The following is a 20,891-nucleotide window of genomic DNA, read 5'->3' on the forward strand; positions in this document are numbered from 1 at the left end:
TTTGTGTAACAGGTCAGGCATCAGATATGCCAGGTAAGTTATCCTGTTGTTTAAGGTTATTACAGGACTCTTTCCAAATATGGTAATGTGCTGCATAACGATATTTTGGTAAACAGCAGACGGAATATAGGATGGTGGTACCATAAAATTATAATGGAGCTGAAAAAGTCCTATCACCTGGTGATGTGATAGCTGTCAGAACATCGTAGCACAGCAGTGCATTACTCATGTGTTGTGGTGTTGCTGGTGTAAACAAGCCTACTGCACTGCTACCTTGTAAGATTGTAACACATACAATTATGTCCAGTACATAATACTTGATAATGATAGTAAACAGCTGTGTTACTGGTTTATGTATTTACTATACTATGCTTTTTATTGTTATTTTAGACTATACTCTTTCTATCTATATATTTTTAAAAGTTTCCCAAAAAGCAGTATGCCCTGTTATGTCAGAAGCAGTCTCAGACATCATATGTTTACTGCATGTCTAGATCACATCATTTTCTCTTGTGTGTGATTTGATCTTGTGCTGTTTTCTTCATCATGGCTGCTAAGTTGCCAGTAAGCAGCCATATTGAATGAATGATCTAGAAATGAAATTAAGAATGATCAAGGACTTCAAAGGTGGAAAAATCAGTGATGGCTATTGCTTGCCAGTCAGGCATGTCTCATTACACCATAGCTATGATCTTAAAGAACAAGAACAGAGTGACAGAAGCTGTTAAAGTATCTGCTTTATGGAAGGCAATAAAACTAATAAAAATCTGAGAAGACCTATATCAGACATGGAGAAACTTCTGATGACCTGGATTGAAGACTGGATATATAAACGTATCTATCCCTGTCAGCACTGTGATGATCATGGCCAAAGCAAGAAGTTTGTGATATTGAAAGAAAAGGCTGGGTCTGACTACAGTGCTGAATATACTGCTAGCTCTGGGTGGTTTAAATGATTTAAGACTTGTTACTCATCACATAACAAAAAAGGGAATGGTAAGTCTTAAGAGTGCTGATGTGCAGGCAGCTGAAGAATTTTTGGAAACTCTAGATGTGCTGATTGTGGAGGAAAATTACTTGCCAGAACAAATATTCAGTATGGATGAAGCCTCCATATGCTGGAGACAGATTCTGAAAGGACTTTCATCTATGAAGGAGGCCAAGTCCATGCCAGGTTTCAAGGCTCCTAAGGACAGGACAACAGTCTTGCTTGGGGGCAGTGTTGCAGGCTACAAATCAAAACTCTTTGTGACCTGGCACAGTGAGAACCCCAGGGCCTTCAAGCGTATTATCAGTAAGCACACGCTGCCAGTATACTACAGGAACAGTAAGGAGTCATGGATGACCAAGCTTCTCTTCTAAGACGCTCTCCTGAATTGCTGTGCCTGTGAAACGGAGATGTACTATTTGGAAAATAACATACCTTTCAAGATTTTGCATAACGTTGGTAATGCTTTTGGACATTCTCCTTTTATTGGTGATCTTTACCCCAAAATCAGAGTGGTGGTTCTCCCTCCAAATTCCACTCTTTGGTCCAATCAACGGGTAAAGGAGTTAAAGCAGCTTTTAAAGCCTCCCCCCTGAGGAGAACCTTTGTCCGGGCTATTGCTGAAACTGAGGAAGACACTGATGCAATTCTGGGAGAATAACATCTATGACTGCATCAAGAACCTTGCTTGAGCTTGGGGTGGTGTCACCAACAAGTGTGTGAATGACACGTGGAAGAGGACACTCAAGAGGTTCATCTATGACTTTAGAGGATTTGCCAAGCATGAGGAAGTTGCAGAAATCAACAAGGCTGTGGTTGAGATGTCAAACAAGTTTAACCTGGGTGTGGACGAAGGTGACGTTGAGGAGCTCCTAGATGACATTGAGGAGGATCTAGAGGTAATTCCTGAGGAATTGACTAAGGAGGAATTGTTAGAACTGCAACAGGAGCACATAACCGAAGAAGAGGCAAGAGAGTAACTGCCGGAGAAGAAATAGAAGAACCCCCAAGAAAATTCACAATGGAGAGTTTAGCAAAAAGTTTTGCATCTGGCCAGCATGGCTCAGGTGGGTGGAGTGTCATCCCATAGACCAAAAGATTGCAGGTTTGATTCTCAGGTTGCAGGTTTTGATCCTGTTGGGACATGTATGAAAAGACAACCAACTGATGTTTCTCCTTACTGCAATCTATTGAAAGTCAGCCTAGGGGGTGCAGCTGGATAGGGGACCATGCCCTCGTCCACCACATGTTCGTGGGGAACCTGGTGCTCAACCAATTGATGTTCCTATCACTCTCTTTCTCTAAAAGCAATGAAAAAATGTCCTCAGTTGAGGTTTTTAAAAAAGAAGCCTTTATAGTCCTTTATAAGCTTCTAAAAAGTTGAGAACATAGACTCCAACACTGCAAGGTTTTCATTAACAAGGAGTATTTATGGTGCATTATCTGCTTAGGAGCAAATCTGTGATGGAAAAAAGAATCAAACCAAGCAAACCCACATGGACATATTCCTGAAAAGAGTGACACTCCTCAAGCAGAGCCTGAGCCAGGTCCTTCAGGAGGTGTTCCAGAAGTCGGCACTGTTACCATAGGAGATGACATTGCCCCTGAAGGCCTTGCCCCTGAAGGCCTTCTAGTGGGACAAGCTGTGGAGGTGGAAGACAGTGACATTGATGATTCCTGACTCTGTGTAGGCCTTGGCTATTGTGTATTTGTGTCCTAGTTTTTAACCAAAGAGTTTAAAAAGTGAACAATTTGTGATTGAAGAAAGAATACATTTTAAGTAAGTGCAGCCTAAGTGTACCATGTTTATAGATTCTACGGTAACATTCTAGGCCTTTACACTGACTCACTGCTCACTCACTGACCCACCCAGAGCAACTTCCAGTCCCACAAACTCCATTCATGCTAAGTGCCCTATACAGGTGTATCATTTTCAATCTTTTATACCATATTTTTATTGTACCTTTTCTACATCTGGATACCATTGTGCTACCTCCTGCTGCCTACAGTATTCAGTGCAGTAACAGGCTTGCAGTCTAGGAGCAGTCAGGCTGTACCATGGAGCCTGTGTGTGTAGTGGGCTAGGTTTGTGTGAGAACATCTACGATGTTCGTGCAGTGATGACATCATCTTCTGGTGCATTTCTCAGAATGTGTCCTTGTTATTAAGCTACCCATGATTGTATTCAAATGATAGTAAAATAGGTAGATTTGAAGTTGCCTCTGGATCCCTTTTCCAGGGGAAAAGAGAAGACAGCCAAGAACACAGGAAAGACCTAGTGAGAGAAAATAGCAAAAATGAAAAATTTAAACTTAGAATCGTATTTCAAAAGAAAAGCGTTCTATCTTGAATCTTAGGGAACTTTTTTTGATTGATTGAAGTGAAAAATAAGTTGTACCCTAGGTTATGTGTTTTAGTTAACCAATTTAGAGAGATTATAATTCTGAAGTTATCTGATCAATAAAGGCTTTTTTTTTTTTTAAACATTAGGTTTTTCTTTTTTTAAAGATTTTATTTTTAGGGAGGAAAGGGGGGGAGAGAGAGAGAGAGAGACAGAGAGAGAGATAGAGAGACAGAGAGACATCAATGTGCGGTTGCTGGGGGTTATGGCCTGCAACCCAGGCATGTACCCTGGCTGGGAATCGAACCTGGGACACTTTGGTTCCCAGCCCGCACTCAATCCACTGAGCTACGCCAGCCAGGGCTAATAAAGGCTTTTTTACAACTTTCTCTATCTCCTAACCAAAATTTTTCTTGTTGGATGAATTGTTCTACCTGAGTAAAAGTTGGGAAAAGATTTTCCCTTTCTTTAATTTACTGAGCTCCTTATGATTTAATTTGCTGAGCTCCTATTTGAGTTTCAGTGGTTTCCATTGGAATTTTATATTAAGAATCTTATTTTTAGGTATCATGTAGTTTAAGAAATAGAAACTAAAGGTAAGAGGTGGAGAGTAATTAAAAAGCAATCTTGTTGGCATCTGAGTGCAGGGAATCAAGTTCAGCCTGGCTTTATAGACCTGAAATTAGAAAGCCAGGAAATTAAGGCTACTACTCCTTCTGTCACTTAGAAAGCTAAAAAGACTTTTCTCACTGCTTTGCTCTGCGGATGTGCTCTGTTTTAATGCTTCTGTTATATAGACTTGCTTTTTGGCCTACTTGTGTAGAGTACATGGAGCCAAAAATGGGCACCCCAGTTTTGGTGCTTCTCACCACTGGATCTTTCAGCTTAAGTGGCTAACATCATATACCTAGAGTTGTCCTTTTGGTCAAGGGAGTATCTGATCAAAATTTAGAGTACTCCCTTAAATTAGATATTCTCTGACTGGTCCATTATGGGTTAGAGAAAAAGGGAGAGTGTGTGTTTGTGTGTGAGTCTTCCAGGGCACTTGGGGTACGGACAAGGAAGTAACTCCTCTCATGAAAATGCTCTTTTTCTATTTATGTATTTGGGCTGATTAGGTCTTGTGCTCTTCTGTCTTATACCTCTATTTGATTGACCTTCAAGTTTATTTTTTCCAACTGAGGTTAAACTTCTTCCACTGTAATTGATAATTACATATTCCTGAATAACAGAAAGAGAAATATAAACAGTTACTTTCAAAGACCTTTAAATATATTATCTTTATGTTCATTACTACAAACCCTTGATACAGTTTAAATCAGGCCTCTCTTGGATCCTGGTTCTTTAAGATGTCAGTCCTCTTTAGTTTTTAACTCGTTAGCCACTTACTTCATTTAAGAAAAAAGTTATTTTCCAGAAGTGACTTTTAAAGGATTCTAAAAAACACTTCTCTTTTTAAAAAAATATTTCAACAAATAAAGTAGTATTTTAATATTTGAAAAAATGCCTTGAGATTTTGAGGAAAACATGTCTATAACCCAACTTAATAACTCCCTCCTTTGAAAGGCCAAGCTGTCCTATTTATGACCATTTAGCTGACTTCTGGAGGGGTGTATATTGTTCTTGGTTTAATTTCTACTAAGATATTGAAATACTTTTTCTGCTGACTGATAGAAAAGGGAATTTCATATTACAGAAAATGTTTTAAATGTTGATCTGTTAATGCTTTAAAGAGTTATGAAGAGAAGTTGGCAATCATTTAATCATTGTTCTCCTGTATGTAATATGCTGCTGTTCTTCTTTCAAGGTTTTCTCTGTATTTTTTGTTTTCAGCATTTGACTATGTTGTGCCTTGGTGTGGTTTTCTATGTATTTATCGTGTTTGGAGCTAGCTGAACTTCTGGAATCTGTGGGTTAATGTCTTTTTAAATCACTTTTGGAAAATTTGCAGCCACTATCTCTTACTACATTTCTTCTGGCCCGTTGTCTCTCTCTTACCCTCTTGAAACTCCAGTTATTACATGTGCATTAGGTTGTTTGATAATGTTCCAGAGACCTCTTAAGGCTCTGTTTTATTTTTTCCCCACTTCTTTCTTTGTGTTTCCATTCAGTTAATTTTTTTTTTACTTAACTTCAAGTTCTCTGATGTTTTCCTTTGCTGAGTATTATCTTTGGATTAGTGCATAGCCTGGCTTATGAACTATCAACATTTTCTTCTCTAATACTGCATTTTCCATTTCTAGCATTTCCAGCTGTCTCTTTATATTTCCATCTCTGTTGAAATTCCCTGTCTTCTCACACATGTCCACCTTTTCCATTAGATCCTTTAACATATTTATTATAGTTCTTTTTTTTTTTAACTATTTTTTTTTAAGTTTTTATTTATTTATTTTTAGAGAGAAAAGGGAGGGGGGGAGAGAGAGAGAGAGAGGGAGAGAGAGAGAGAGAGGGGGGGAGGGGAGAGAGAGAGAGAGAGAGAGAGAGAGAGAGAGAGAGAGAGAGAGAGAGAGAGAGGGAGGAGAGGGGGAGAGAGGGAGAGAGAGAGGGAGAGAGAGAAACATCAATGTCAATGTGTGGTTGCTGGGGGTTATGGCCTGCAACCCAGGAATGTACCATGGCTGGGAATTGAACCTGTGACACTTCGGTTTGCAGCCTGCGCTCAATCCACTGAGCTACGCCAGCCAGGGCCCTATTATAGTTCTTTTAAAACTGTCTAATTATTTAAATTTCTTAGCCATCCCTGTAATAGGGTCTGATGACTGGTCCCCCTTTTGATGGAACACATTTTCTTCTGTGTGTATCTTTATTTTTAATTCCATGTATTTTAATTACATTGAATATTAAAAAGCTCATTTTGTAGGTTATCTGGCTTGTTTTTGTTACTAGGGTACATGTAACATTTTCTTCCTGCTTCACATTCTATAACAGATTTCTGTGTAATTTTTTGCGTGTGTCTGTGTGTCTGTCTACCTACCTATCTGTCTAATTTTGCAAGTGTTGCCTGGTTTAGGCTTTAAGGTGGTGATACCCAATTATGGAACTACAGGTTTTCACATAATTTTAACTTTGATCTGTTCTGCTCTGTTGGTTTTCAAAAACCTGTTTGGATACATTTGAATTAACAGTAAAACCTGAATTAAGCAAATTATTTTGCTACCTTCTATTAGAAATTTCTCTCCTACCTGGAATTGCACCTTTTCTTTTTCTTCAGAAAAACAAGTAGTTCACAAGATCATAAGCATATTAGCAATCTAGAAAGAAAGAGAACAGAATGAAGCCTTCCCAGAACTTATGATGAGTCATTATACATGCAACCCAGTCTCTTTTGATGGCATAATGCAAAGTGATGTGCAGAACCTGACTTCAAACTGCCACAGCCACAGGTCATCAGAGATACGCTTTCTTTTTCTAAATAGAACTTAGGAAAATGAGCCCAGACATTTTAGAAAGATTTTCAGTAACAAAGACTGAAACTTAAAGTATTTGGGGTGAACCAGGAAATTGTTAGTCACAATGCTTATTATCTGTCCATGTGTGGAGTTTTTATTAAATCCATTTAAAACATAAAATATATTGAGAAATAAGATAAACTGATATATTTAAATAGATACTCTGATATATTGAATAAAAATGAATAGTTCCTAAGGCATGATTATATTTGCAAAAAAAATACTTTTTAATGATCATAGCATTGTGATTAATTGTACTTAAAGTAGTCTTTGTCCATTATTCAAAAGGTTCCTTTTTTCCATTGTTCATGTCCATAGGTCATGTATGTAAGTTTTTTGGTTACTCCATTTCTTATACTGTACTTTATATCCCCATGACTATTCTGTGACTCCCTATTTATACCCTTAATACCCTAACCTCTTCACCCATTCCTCCCACCACCCCCTACCATTGGGCAACCATTAAAATGCTCTCTGTGTCTATGATTCTGTCTCTGTTCTTCTTGTTTGCTTAGTTTCTTGTTTAGAATCAATTGTTGATAGATGTATATTTATTGCCATTTTATTGCTCATAGTTTTGATCTTTTTGTTAAATAAGTCCCTTTATCATTTTATGTAATAATGGTTTGGTGATGATGAACTCTGTTAGATTTTTCTTGTCTGAGAAGCTCTTTATCTGCCTTTTGATTCTAAATGATAGCTTTGCTGGGTAGAGCAATCTTGGCTGTTGGTCCCTGCTTTTCATAACTTTGAATATTTCTTGCCAATCCCTTCTAGCCTGCAAAGTTTCTTTTGAGAAATCAGCTGACAGTCTTATGGGAACTTGCCTTTAGGCAACTAACTGCTTTTCTCTTGATGCTTTTAAGATTCTTTATCATTAACTTTTGGCATTTTAATTATGATGTGTCTTATGATGTCCCTTTTTACATTCATCTTGTTTGCATCTCTCTGTGCTCCCTGGACTTGCATGTCTAGTTCCTTCACCTAATTAGGGAAGTTTTTCTTCATTATTGTTTCAAATAGAATTTCAGTTTCTTGCTGTTTTTTTTTCTCCTTCTGGCAGCCCTATGATGGTAACGTTGGAAAACTTAAAGTCCCATATGCTGCTTACACTATCCTAGTTTGGGGGGATTTTTATTCTTCTTGTTCTTGATTGGTTGTTTTTTCTTCCTTATGTTCCAGATCGTTGATTTGCTTTTTGGCTTCATCCACTCTACTGTTGTTTCCCTTAAATTGTTCTTTATTTCAATTAGTGTACCCTTCGTTTCTGACTGGATCTTTTTTATGCTGTTGAGGTCCTCAGTAAGTTCCTTAAGCATCCTTACAACCAGTGTTTTGAACTCTGAATGTGATAGATTGCTTATCTCCCTTTTGTTTAGTTCTTTTCTGGACTTTTGATCTGTTCTTTCATTAGGGCCATGTTTCTTTTTCTCCTCATTTTTGGTAGCCTCCCTGTGTTTGTTTCTGTGTATTAGGTAGAGCTGCTGTGACTCTATGTGTGGAGTCACACATGTAGTGTGGCCTAATGTAGTAGGTGTCCTGTAGGGTCCAGTGGCACAGCCTCCCCTGTCGCCCAAGCAGGGTACTCAAGGTGCGCCCTTCATAGGGGCTGAGTACATCCTCCTCTTGTATTTGAGTCTTGATTGCTGTTGGCAGGTCAATGGGTGGTATTTACCCAGGTCAGTCAGCTGCAAGGCCTGGCTGTGACCACTGTCCACCAACCTCTGCCCTCCGTGGAAGATCAGCTGTGCTGGGGCAGGGTGATGGTGCTCTGATGTGGTCTGTAGCTGTCTACTGGGTATGCAGGCCCTGGAGTTTCCCAGGTGGTACAGGCCAAGGTTAGCCCCCACCTGTGTTTTACCCAGGGCCACCCTGCCTAAGCTGTGAAGCAATGTGAGATGGCTTCTACTTGTGCTGGGCTTGGAGATTTCCAGGCAAAGCCAAGCTATGAATCTAGGCTGGCTGCTGTTCATGCCATGCCTGGGGCCACTTAGAAAGTGGTATGGAGGATGGAGGCTCACTGAGGCCAGCTGTTGCTTGTTTGAAAGGATTTAGGAAGTTATGAACATGAGCCACCACCAGCCATTCATATGGAAAAGCCATTGTTAATAGCTGTAATTTGGGTGGATGGTGCCTCAGAGGGATCTCCAGGGTAGGCCAATAGTATTAGCCAGATTGATGGCGTCTCAGATATGGCACCAGCCTGCTGGCTCTGTGCGGGGAAGCTTCAGAAAAAGGACAGTGGCCTCTGCCTGCCTTTATGCCTGGGAGAAAGCTATCCCCCAGCTCTTGCCTTGATGCCAGACACTTTAGTTCCTCTCTTTATACCACTGGTGCCTTTCAAGCTGCCCCTTTGCTGGAGCTCGGAGAGAGTGAGTCTGAATAAGTTCGTGTGTGGGTTCTTCAAGAGGAACTGCTTGGAACTCCAGAAGTTTCTTCCACTGACTCAATCTCCACCTATTTTTGCAGTCAGAAGTTATGGGGACTTACCTTTCTGGCACTGGAACACTTGGTTGTGGGCCCTGGTGTAGGGCCGGGGCCCCTTTCTTCTGATATATCCCTCCCGAATTTTTATCCACCATATGTGGATTTGGGATCAGCCTGTTCTGGGTCTCTGCCCATCCTACCAGTCTGGATGGATGTGGTTTCTTGAATTCTGTAGTTGTCAGACTTCCATTTAATTTGATTTCTGATGGTTTTGAGTAATGGTTGTGCTATAGTTTAGTTATAATTTTGATGTGGTTGTGCAAGGAACCAAGCCATATTTGCCTATGGGACCATCTTGACTGGAAGTGCCCTGTTGCCATCTCTTTAAATGCCTTTTGCTTTTTATTTCTATTCTTTCTTCCCAGTAATCACAAAACTGCTCAATCCCTGTTGAGAAAGTTTAAAGGGCTAAGGGAAGGTTTAGGGAATGTGCTAAATCACCTTGGCATTGATTTTGTAAGTGAAATGAAACTGCTTTTTTAAAGCAGATACTTGTAATTGGTGCTACTTGATCTTGTCTGTCCCTAAGTTAGGGCCTAGTTCCATTTATAGAATATTAAGTCATTAGTGGATCCAACACTGTTATTGTGTCCTAAATGAAAGGTAGTCAAGGAAGGTGAACACCATTCTTGAAGGGTATTCTCAGTCAGCTTAGGTATCTTTAGTACTTTTTGGTATATAGTTCTACCTCCCCACCCAACTCTCTATTAGCATATAATAGAACCCCTTATTTAAGAACATTTTGTTAGTATTAATGTTGGTGGATTTTCTTGTATGTCATACATGCTTATGTTACTTTGGATAGGATTTTTTTTGTAATATGTGTGTATCGTAATTAACTTTCTTCAAATGTATACTTAAATTTTTCTTAAAAAACTTAATTTTGTGATTAACTTGATTATATTCTTTCCAGTGCTTCTTAGACAATGCTGATTTCAACTTTGTTTCCATCTAATCAGGGTAGGAGCCAAAGTTAGAATCTAACTTTCAAGGACATTTGAGCACCCATTTTCATGGAAGACAGTTGGATAAAAATTATTTAGAATTAAAAAGAGCTTTGTTTTTAATCTCTATAACATAAAGCATTTTATAAGTGGCATAGTGTTTTAGTTTTGTAACCAATACTTAGTTTTGTTTGCAGACTGTGATGGTACTTGATTTGTTTTTTCAGGGGGAACTTGTTATATTTTTGTGACTTTGTCCAGAATCTTAGAAATGTGCTTGTGTCTTGCATGAGTATTCTATTAAAACATTTTCATAACTAGCCTTGCCATTTTGAATTTTAATAAATACTAATGAAATGTGAGTTAGTGTGGGGGTGACAGTTAAATATAAAAGAAGTATAAGATCATGTCTTCTTTATTTGTTCTTTACTTATTGAGAAAATCTCATCTGCCAGGCATTATACTGAACTTGGTGGATGTAGATATGAAACATTTATCCTTTATTCAGGAACACTCAGATTCACACTTAGAGTCTCTGGGGGGAATACAAGGAAACAAACTATTAACAACACAGAGTGTTAAGACCTGAGATGGTGGTATGAACTAGGTGTTCTGAGACTGAGAAGGGAGGTGCTCTTAAGTTAATTCTTAAAGGACTAAAAATTACTGGTCAAGTAGTAAGAGCGGGACTTTGATGGGCATTGCTAGCTGAGAAAATAGCACTTACAAAGGTATGACCAACTTGGAAATTTTCTACATTGTTAATTTTGGTGATGCCCCAGAAAAATTATTAAATTGAACAGTTATGGATTTAACTTGCAAGCTGAGTGAGAACTAGTTAAAAATGTTTTGATTCTGGCTGGGGTAGGAGCAGGGGTCTTCTTCCTGATGGAGGGTTTCAGGTGTATCAGCAATAGCTACATCAGAATTAGGAATGATGACAGGATTACAAATATATCATGACCTTGATAGGTCTTTAAATTGATAGAGTTTTTAAAGATTTTATTTATTTTCAGAGAGAGGGGAAGGGAGGGAGAAAGAAAGGGAGAGAAACATCAATCGGTTGTCTCTCACATGCCTGTAACTGGGGACCTGGCCCACAACCTAGGCATATGCCCTGGCTGGGACTCAAACAACGACCTTTAGGTTTCCAGGCCGGTGCCCAGTCCACTCAGCCAAACCAACCAGGGTCATATCTAAAGAGTTTTTAGGAGGGAGAGAAGTCATCTTCGTGGAAGAGGTATAATTGTCTTTGTGAGTACTCAAGAAGATACAGTAGTGTGAGGTCCAGAAACAAGCCTTATTTTAGTAAGTAATATTGAAAAAACAAAATTCATTGTATCAGTTACATTTCATTATCTATGATGATCTGCCAGTAAGTTAGCCACAAACCTGGTCCAGAAGAGAAACCATGGTCCAGTTTGGAGCGTATAGCTAGTGAGAGTCATGTATTAAGAGCTACTCTCATTTTGTCTGATCTTGTCAGTCCGTGATGGCATCCTGGTCTTTCTGTATTATCCCACTATGATAGGCAGACAACACAACCTTTAGGGAGATAAAGGAATTTCATCTTTTTTAAAAAAGGATTTTATTTATTCCTTTTTAGAGAGGGGGGAGGGAGAAAAAAAGGGAGAGGAACATTGACGTGAGAGGGAAACGATCAGTTTGCCTCTCGCATGTGCCCCAGATGGGGGACTGAACCTGCCGCCCAGGCCTGTGCTCTGACTGGGAATCGAACTGGCTACGTTTTGCTTTGTGGAACAACGCCCAGCCAGCTGAGCCACACTGGTCAGAGCTAATTGTGTTCTCTTGATAATCCTATTCTGATTCCCATGGCCTTCTTTGGTTTTATTTTTTTCATAAGTGCCGTGTTTCTTAAAATGTAGGATGTAATCTAGAATGTAGTCTTAAAAACAAAAACCTAGAGTGATTCTTTATATTAAGAAGTGATTCCTACTAATGTAGAAAAATCCTAATCAAGGAGGTTCTTTTGTGGAGATGCTATCATCAATTCAGAAGTATTTACTAAATGCCCAATATGTGCCGGGCACTGTTGTAGGTTTTGAGACTACCTCAGTGAATAAAATCATCTTAAATATTTGCCTACAAGGAGTTGACATTCCATTGGACAAGAGAGACAGTATGTTAGAAGGTAGTAAGTGTGTGTGGGGGGAGATAGATGGTAACATGGGAGTATTGAGGTAAGGGTAGGGTAGTAGTAATTTAAAATAGAGTGGTCAGGGCAAACCTTACTGAGAAAATGCCATTTGGGCAAAGACTTGAAAGGTGTAATGGAGTAAGTCACATGAGTATCTGAGGGAAGAACATCCCAGAATGAGAGAGCAGCCAGGGCAGAATTTTTGACTTGGGTTTGACCCAGTTATGGTTGAGGAACAGAGGATCACTGTGACTTAGTCTAGTGAGCTAGGAGGCAACTATTGAGTTGAGGGAAGCGAGGTTGTGAGCATTTTGGAGGATAGGCCGCTATGAGTACTTTGGCTTTTACATTAAGTATAATTGAAAATAAACCCTAATACAATCAAGTAGAATCTCTTCCTTAGACACCTAGGGTCAGGAGAAGGTAAGAAGTCACAGAAGGAACTTCTAGTCTTAGGATAGCATAAGTTAATGTTGTATCCTAGATATAAGGTTATAGCAAAACAAATAATAAGATTTTTGCTGATATTTTCTACTTTATTTTTGATTGTAGGGACTTTCAGTTACCTTGATGATGTCCCATTTAAGATAGGAGACAAATTCAAAACACCAGCTAAAGTTGGTCTACCTATTGGCTTCTCCTTGCCTGATTGTTTGCAGGTTGTCAGAGAAGTACAGGTAAGTGGTGATTTTTAGTTAAAGTTTAGTGCATTTAAAAGTTTAATAAGTAAGAATTTGATTTATAGTGAAATAGAAAAAAACATTCTCATGTCTCTTACTTGTATTTCTTATAGCTTCTTTTATTGCTTAGCTCACATTCTCTCTCTCTCTCTCTCTCTCTCTCTCTCTCTCTCTCTCTCACACACACACACACACACACACACACCCCACACACACCCCACACACATTTGTGCATCAATTACAGATCTTGTATAATCTGTTAAATTCCTGGGATTCTGTGCTTTGTCTGAAACAAATCCTCATTGCCTATCTGACTTCCTTGTTCACCTCTTTTCTTTTCCTTTGTTAATAGCCTCATTATCTTAGTCACTCAAGTTAGATAATATTTTTTTCTCTGCGGTCTCTTCCTTTTACCGTCCTGTCCATCCATGTTCCCTGCAAACCAGGTGACCAGCAATTTGTCGAACATACTGTGTATATTACCTGTGTACACTATGCTTTTTCTCATGAGCTATTACTCCCACTTGGAGTATTTTATTCTTTCTCACCGTACTAACAGCTGTTACTCTTCTAGAAATACCATCTCCTCAAAAGCTTCTTTCTCAACCATCTCATCTTTAAAGCCCAGTTAATATAAATGTGTATATAGAATTCCTTCTTGAAAGCAGCAATAGCCCTGTGTTTTGTGACTTGCTTTCTTCCTTCAGTACACATTTAATGAATGCTTGCTTTTGAGTGGTGCTCTGCTAGGGTGAGGATAGAGATAAATGCCTTAATCACTGTCCTCAAGGAGCTTACAGTTTAGAGAAGGAGTCAGGTGGAAACACAGAACAAACGCTTCTTTCTGTGACTTAAGATTTTTTAAAAATATACCTTCTGTCAAAGTTGTTTTGTTTCTGAGGGATTTACTAAGGCATCAGCATGTTATTCTGAAAAGTATTCTTTGTTATATCTTTTAGTCTTTATGCATGAGTAATCATAGTGGAAATATTTTAGTTACATTTTCAAAAATAATATTTATTAAGATATAATTTACCCTGTTAAGGTGTGCAAATAAGTGGTTTTTAGTATATCCAGAGCTGTGTAACCATCATTATGATCTAATTCTAGAACATTTTCATTGCCCCCAAAACAAACACAGTGCCCATAGAAGTCACTTCCTATTTTCCCTTTTCCCTCAGCCCTTGGCAAACACTAAATCTACTTTCTGTCTCTATAAATTTGCCTATTGTAGACATATAGAAATGGAATAATACAACAGAGCCTTTTGTAACTGCCTTATTTTACCTAGCATCATGTTTTCAAGGTGTATTCATATTGTATGAATGAAATGTTAGTATTTCATTAATTTTTGTAGATGAATAACATCCCATTGTATTGATAACACTATGTTTTGTTTATTCATCAGTTGATGGATATGTTGGTGGTTTCCACTTTTTGACTATTGGCAGTAATGCTACTATGAACATTTGTGTACAGGTTTTTGTGTGGACATATGCTTTCTTTTTTTTTTTTTAGATTTTATTTATTTATTTTTAGAGAGGGAAGGGAGGGAGATAGAGAGAGAGATAGAGAGAGAGAGAAACATCAATGTTCAGGGGTTATGGCCTGCAACCCAGGCATGTACCCTGGCTGGGAATCGAACCTGGGACACTTTGGTTCCCAGCCCGCGCTCAGACATATGCTTTCCATTTTTGAAATTGCTAGGTCGTATAGTAAGTAACCTTTTGAAGAATTGCCAGACTCTTCCAAAGTGGCTGCATTATTATGATGATGATGATGATGATGATGATGATTTTATCCTCACTGGAGGACATTTTTTCATTGCTTTTAGAGAGAAAGAGAGAGAAGAGAGGGAGGAACATTGATGTGAGGGAAACATCGATTGGTTGTCTTCTCATTCACACAGGACCAGAGGTCAAACCCACAACCTGGTTAGGAATCGAACCCATGACCCTTTGGTCTATGGGACAGTGCTCCAGTCAACTGAGCCACAATGGCCAGGGCATGGCTGCATTATTTCATAAGCTGAAACACTGCAGGAGAATTCCAGTTTCTCCACATCCTTGCCAGCTCTTGTTATTACCTGTCTTTTTTGGTTATGTACATGCTTGTGGGTGTGCAGTAGTCTCTTACTGTGGTTTTGATGTACATTTCCCCAATTACTAATGATGTTGTGTAGCTTATATATTTTTGAATGCTGAATTGGTTGATACTTCTTTTGTGTATGGAGACTTTATTGGACTAGAAAAGTATAGATTTCTCTTATAAAGCTTCACACCTTGTTTTGTTTGACTGGTGACTTTTTTATTTGCAACCACAAATACTCAGTGAACACCTCTCCATGTGCAGGATACTATTACCAATATGACAAAAACACCTCCATCTTCTTTCATTAGTTCTCATCATATCCACAGCTTCATTGATCTATTCAGAAAACTTGTTTATTTAAAAAATTTTTTTAACTTTAATTTAAATTTTTGTTTTTACAGAGAGGGGAAGGGAGGAGGAAAGAGAGGCATAGAAACATCTGTGTGAGAGAAACATTGACTGGTTGTCTTTTGCATGCATCCTGACCTGGGACCAAACCCACAACCCAGGCATGTGCCCTGACTGAGAATCAAACCAGTGACCTTTCATTTGTGGGACAATGCCCAGCTGAGTCACACCAGCTGGTGCAGAAAACTTGTTTTGAATGCTGGGAATTTTCTATTTATTTGATCAACACTCACTACAATAACAGCACTCACTAATAACACAAGGGGAGAGCAAGGTTCCAAGTTCTGTTCCTGTGTGGGCCAGCTGAATTTTTTTGTTCTCTAATGGCAGATTAGCCTTAAACTTGAACTGCCTGGGGTCTCCATGGGGGATTTGGCTGTGGTATTGGTGCTGGATCCCTCCCTGTGCAGAGAATAATCAGACCTAGAGCTATAGAATGCCAGCTTGAAGCTTCCTATAACTTTGTCGTATTTGCCTTTGCATGGTAGTACAAACTCAGTTTTTCAGCTGAAGTCATCAAAGGGAGCCAATAAGCTTTCATTAAAAATGTGGTGGTGGCTAGCCACAGTAGTGGGGCGTGGCCCTTAGTGTCAAAGTTTAGAGTGGATTCTGGTGTCACTCATTCATGGGCTGGCATTGCCATATATTTAGCTGTGTAGTCTCGTGCACAATGCTTAAACTCTCCAAGCTTGCATTTCCTCATCTGTAAAATGGGGAGATAATTAGCTTTAAAGGTTGTTATAAGGATTATATAAAATAATATACTTACAGTGCTTACTTTGGTTTTTGGTACTCCATATTTTTAGCTGTTATTATCTATTAATCAAACCACATTCTTATTTTTTTACTATAATATTTCTAGTTTTTCCTGTATTTTTTGTTTGTCCCATGTATTCTATATTACTTTAGTAATTAAAAAACAAAAAAGCTCAGTAATGGTTTTATTAAAAAGGAAAGAAATTTCCAATTGTTCTTGGGAGTAAAATACCAGAGACCTGTGTTTACAGGAGGCAGAAAGTTGTTCACAGCCTCATTTTTTGGTGGAGGAAACAGTTGCAAAATTGGATTTCCACCACAGTTAGAAGCAGCAGTCTTTGCCTGAGTGCTCTTTCTCACTGTGCTGTTAGTGGTAGAAAGGAAGCACAGTAATTCTCCAAGTGTTTTTCTGAGGCCCAGAAGCTGGCTCAGGGGTGTAAATGCACATGAAATGTTTATTTCCAGGCTTCTCTTGTGTTGTTTGAAGCTGAAAGGCTTGGGGATGACCAGAGGTACTTCCTTATGTTTCTTCTACTCTCTATCTCTGTCCTCTCCTTTTACCTCTATTTTTTACTTTTAACGTGTCTTCAACCTTGAACGTGCACACAAGACATTGATTAGCTTTGGTGTGTTAGGGTGAACACTAAAGGTTTCGTTTTCTCCTCTCTCTAGGTGAATTTCATTTTATATAATGGGTGTATTTGTTTGAGTGTGCAAGTGAAATTTTTGTAAATTGAGCTATACTTAAAGATATTGTTAAGGAACCACAAAGTAAATCCTTGTGCAGTTTGCTCTGTAAAATCTTAATTTGAATATATCTAGGTTTCTTAATAAGCAGTTTTCCTGCATTTAGAGTACAATCCATTACAATTTCATAGTGATTAAAGAAGCATAGAATTTTTAGTCAGACTGCCTGAGTTCAAATCCAGGCTCTACCACTTAATAGCTTTTCTTACCTTGGGAAAGATAATATCTATTGTTAGATATTGAAAGATAATGGTACCTATTTTAAAGGGTTGTTGAGAAAATCTATAGAGCTGTTACACAGCTGTGCTTCTGTGCTTCAAATCACACATGGTACTTTGTAAGCACTTCTTAAGTGTTAGGAGCTGTTATTAACAAGCACAGGATCTGTTAGGGCATTGTGCTAGATAAGAGACCTTAAAGCCTAAAGCCCAGTGTGCTGCCCACAAGAGGCCTATGATATTGTTGGGGGAATGTTTAGGGAAAGATTAAAGCTAAGCTCTGCATCACACGGTAAAGACAGATGCTTTATAAGAGTTAAAAGGAAGGAATAGGCATGAGGAAAGCTTTATGAAGCTTTGAACCACCAATGAATTCTAGGAAAGGAAATGGCCTAAGGGGAGAGAAGCAAGGGAAGTGGCTAGGTAACATTGGTCCTGGCGCACAGGATTAGAGGTGGTGGGAGCACTTTTTAGTTAATTTCTAGAAGTAACCTGGGAGCATAGTTTGATTAAATCCTATGATTAAGAAGCCTGATCATCCAATACACCTAAAATGCAGCCTTGCCCAGTTCTCCTCTTGTGGTGAGTGGGGAAGTGAATTGGGTGGGTTGCACTGGGGAGGGGCAGCCACCTGGGTTCACACCTCCTTTCTCTGATATATCTTTGCAGTATGACTTCTCCTTGGAAAAGAAGACCATTGAGTGGGCTGAAGATATTAAGAAAATCCAAGATGCCCAGCGGGAAGCAGAGCGCATGGCTGAGGAAGCAGAAGCTAAAGTGAATTCTAAGAGTGGGCCAGAAGGTGATAGCAAAATGAGCTTCTCCAAGACTCACAGTACAGCTACAATGCCACCTCCGATTAACCCCATCCTTGCCACTTTACAGCACAACAGCATCCTCACCCCAACTCGGGTCAGCAGCAGTGCCACGAAACAGAAAGTTCTTAGCCCAACCCACACAAAGGCAGCTTTCAATCCTGCTGACTTTGAGTGTGAAGAAGATCCATTTGATAATCTCGAGTTAAAAACTATTGATGAGAAGGAAGAGCTGAGAAACATTCTGACTGGAACCACTGGACCCATTATGACTCAGTTATTGGATAATAACTTGCCCAGAGGAGGCTCTGGGTCTGTGTTACAGGATGAAGAGGTCCTGGCATCCCTGGAGCGGGCAACACTAGATTTTAAGCCTCTTCACAAACCCAATGGCTTTATAACCTTACCACAGTTGGGCAACTGTGAAAAGATGTCGCTGTCTTCCAAAGTGTCCCTTCCCCCCATTCCTGCAGTGAGCAATATCAAATCCCTGTCCTTCCCCAAACTTGACTCTGATGACAGCAATCAGAAGACAGCCAAGCTGGCAAGCACTTTCCATAGCACATCCTGCCTCCGCAGCGGCACGTTTCAGAATTCCCTAAAGCCTTCCACCCAAAGCAGTGCCAGCGAGCTCAATGGGCCTCATACTCTTGGGCTTTCAGCTTTGAACTTGGACAGTGGCACAGAGGTGCCAACCTTGACCCCTTCTGACATGATTTCCCAGATGCCTTCCTTCTCTGTCTTGTCTGTGTGCACAGAAGAATCATCACCTCCAAATACAGGTCCCACGGTAAGCCTTTAAAATACTCCTAAATTAGCCCTGGCTGGTGTGGCTCAGTGGATTGAGCACCAGCCTGTGAACCAAAGGATCGTTGGTTTGATTCCCAGTCAGGGCACATGTCTGGGTTGTGGGCCAGGTTCTCAGTTGGGGGTACACAGAGGCAATCACACACATTGAGGTTTCTCTCCCTCTCTTTCTCCCTCCCTTTCCCTCTCTAAAAATAAATAAAATCTTGTAAAAAATTAAATAAAATCCCCCTAAATTAAAGCTCCACAGATTTCTAACTTCTTCCTATCAGTTGCCACCACCACATTCTTTTTTTTTTCAAGGTTTAGGGCAACATGGGCATGGCCAAATTAACCTTGCTTATACATAAGTATATGTATTCTGGTGTTTTTCCTGAGGACAAGTATTATTAGCTCTGCACCTTTGTGGTTAATGTGGACTTGTCCTGCCTGTGTCTTTTGGTCTTTTCCTTTGAAAAGATAATATGTCATGTGAATGGTGTTTTCTTGCCTAATCAATTTTTCTGTGCTGCGTGTCTTATGTTTGCATTTTTTAAAGGCTTCGTGTGTGTGTGTCTTTTTCATATTACCTTTATTTATTTTATTTAAGGTTGCTTGGTACTCCTTATTATATTTTCTCCCTGCCTCCCTCTCTCCTCATTCTGCCCTGAGGTTTGGTTCTTTGTGTGTACCATGGTTCAGCTAATTTGGGGTGGTTTCTTCATACTGGGTGGTGTCTTAGTATTTGAGAGATAATCCATATTGCAAATCCAGTTAAAATGTAAAAATTTGTCACTTTTAAACATGATTTTAATCCTGCAATTCCTTTCCCCCCCTCTCTCTACTAAGAATTGTACAGTTTTCTCCAAAGGGAAAGAGAGGAAGGGAAGGTAGGAATTCAGATTTAGTGTTGAAGTATGGGCTGATAAAAAAAGTTATCTTGTGTCAGCTTTTAGAAAATCCGGTTTTGTCACACACCAAAAAGTTGCATATGCAGTGAGGTTACTTGGTCAGAGTGTAGCCTTAGCTCTTGTAGTTGTTAAGCCCAGAGTAATACATTGTTACATTCTAGGATACAGTGTAAGCCCAAAACCTTTTGCTATACCAGCCCACAGATTTTTAAAATGACGGCCTATTAAGGACTGTATTTAGAGCTAGAAAGGAGGCTGGTTGTATTGGTGGGATATCTATCAGAGACCACAATAAGCCTGCTATTGGTAGATAGATGAGCCTTGGCCTCCTTATAGCCAGTGTAAGGTCTCAGCAGTAGCATTGTTGGTAAATGATGGTGTCTGGGTTGGTGCTTCCATTGTCAGAGCTTACTGCTGCTTATAAATTTCCGTGGACCTTGGCCCAAATAAACTCAGCAGAGTACATAAAACTCTAGTGTTATGTCCTAGGAGTAGGCTTCATCCTAATTCTTCATGACTCTTATACTTTAGAGAAATTAAAAGCACTCTGGAAAAGACTAGGGATCCTCAACCCCCCCACCCATCCCCAATAGTAACCATTTAGATAAACTAATGACAGAGGTCCTTCTCAAACCAGAACACTCATCATTCTTTGACCCACCTGATTGTGAAATTTCTTTTGGATGCATTCATTTTAGGGTGAGAGAGGGGGACTTCCTGCCTTCAAGGGGCAGATAGAGGCAGACCCGGAGTTCTGGTATTCTTCTAAGTAAGTCATGACCCTTACCCTTAGGGAACAAAAGCCTGGTTTCCATCTTGGCTCTCTCTCTTTCTCGGTGTGAGGGTTTGAAGCCCACAGTGAGAACCTGTCCCAGTGAGAGAAGCTCTTCCCTTCAGGATAGTCAGTGACTTGAGGCCAGGGTGCGGTGGTGTGGTCAGCTGGGCTGTACATACCCTTTACTTAGAAGCTCCAGGGGAGGTATTCCTGGAATGTGGTTCTTGTTGGCTATTTTAGGTCTAATGTTTGATTCTTAATCTTCATATTTTGATTTCATGTTTTAGTTTTTACATAAACTAATCTTAGAAGTTGAGAAATCCATGGGATCATCTTC

The 20,891-nt window shown here is 39.5% G+C and overlaps 1 protein-coding gene across 4 annotated transcripts in view; it reads left to right on the forward strand.

Moving 5' to 3' along the window:
- UBAP1 (ubiquitin associated protein 1) overlaps positions 1–20,891 on the forward strand; it is a 64,081-nt gene that overhangs the window by 36,930 nt on the left and 6,260 nt on the right. For 2 of the 4 annotated variants that reach the window (XM_028530329.2, XM_036021845.1), the window contains 2 exons: positions 12,920–13,044; positions 17,937–18,872. In XM_028530329.2, the coding sequence (XP_028386130.1) occupies positions 12,920–13,044; positions 17,937–18,872 (1,061 nt within the window). Of the gene's footprint in view, positions 1–12,822; positions 13,045–17,936; positions 18,873–20,891 lie in introns of those variants that run through there. The other 2 variants (XM_028530322.1, XM_028530347.2) reach the window with 2 other exon arrangements.

This window comes from Phyllostomus discolor, chromosome 3, assembly GCF_004126475.2.
Source record: "Phyllostomus discolor isolate MPI-MPIP mPhyDis1 chromosome 3, mPhyDis1.pri.v3, whole genome shotgun sequence".
In the NCBI taxonomy this organism is placed as follows: Eukaryota; Metazoa; Chordata; class Mammalia; order Chiroptera; family Phyllostomidae; genus Phyllostomus; species Phyllostomus discolor.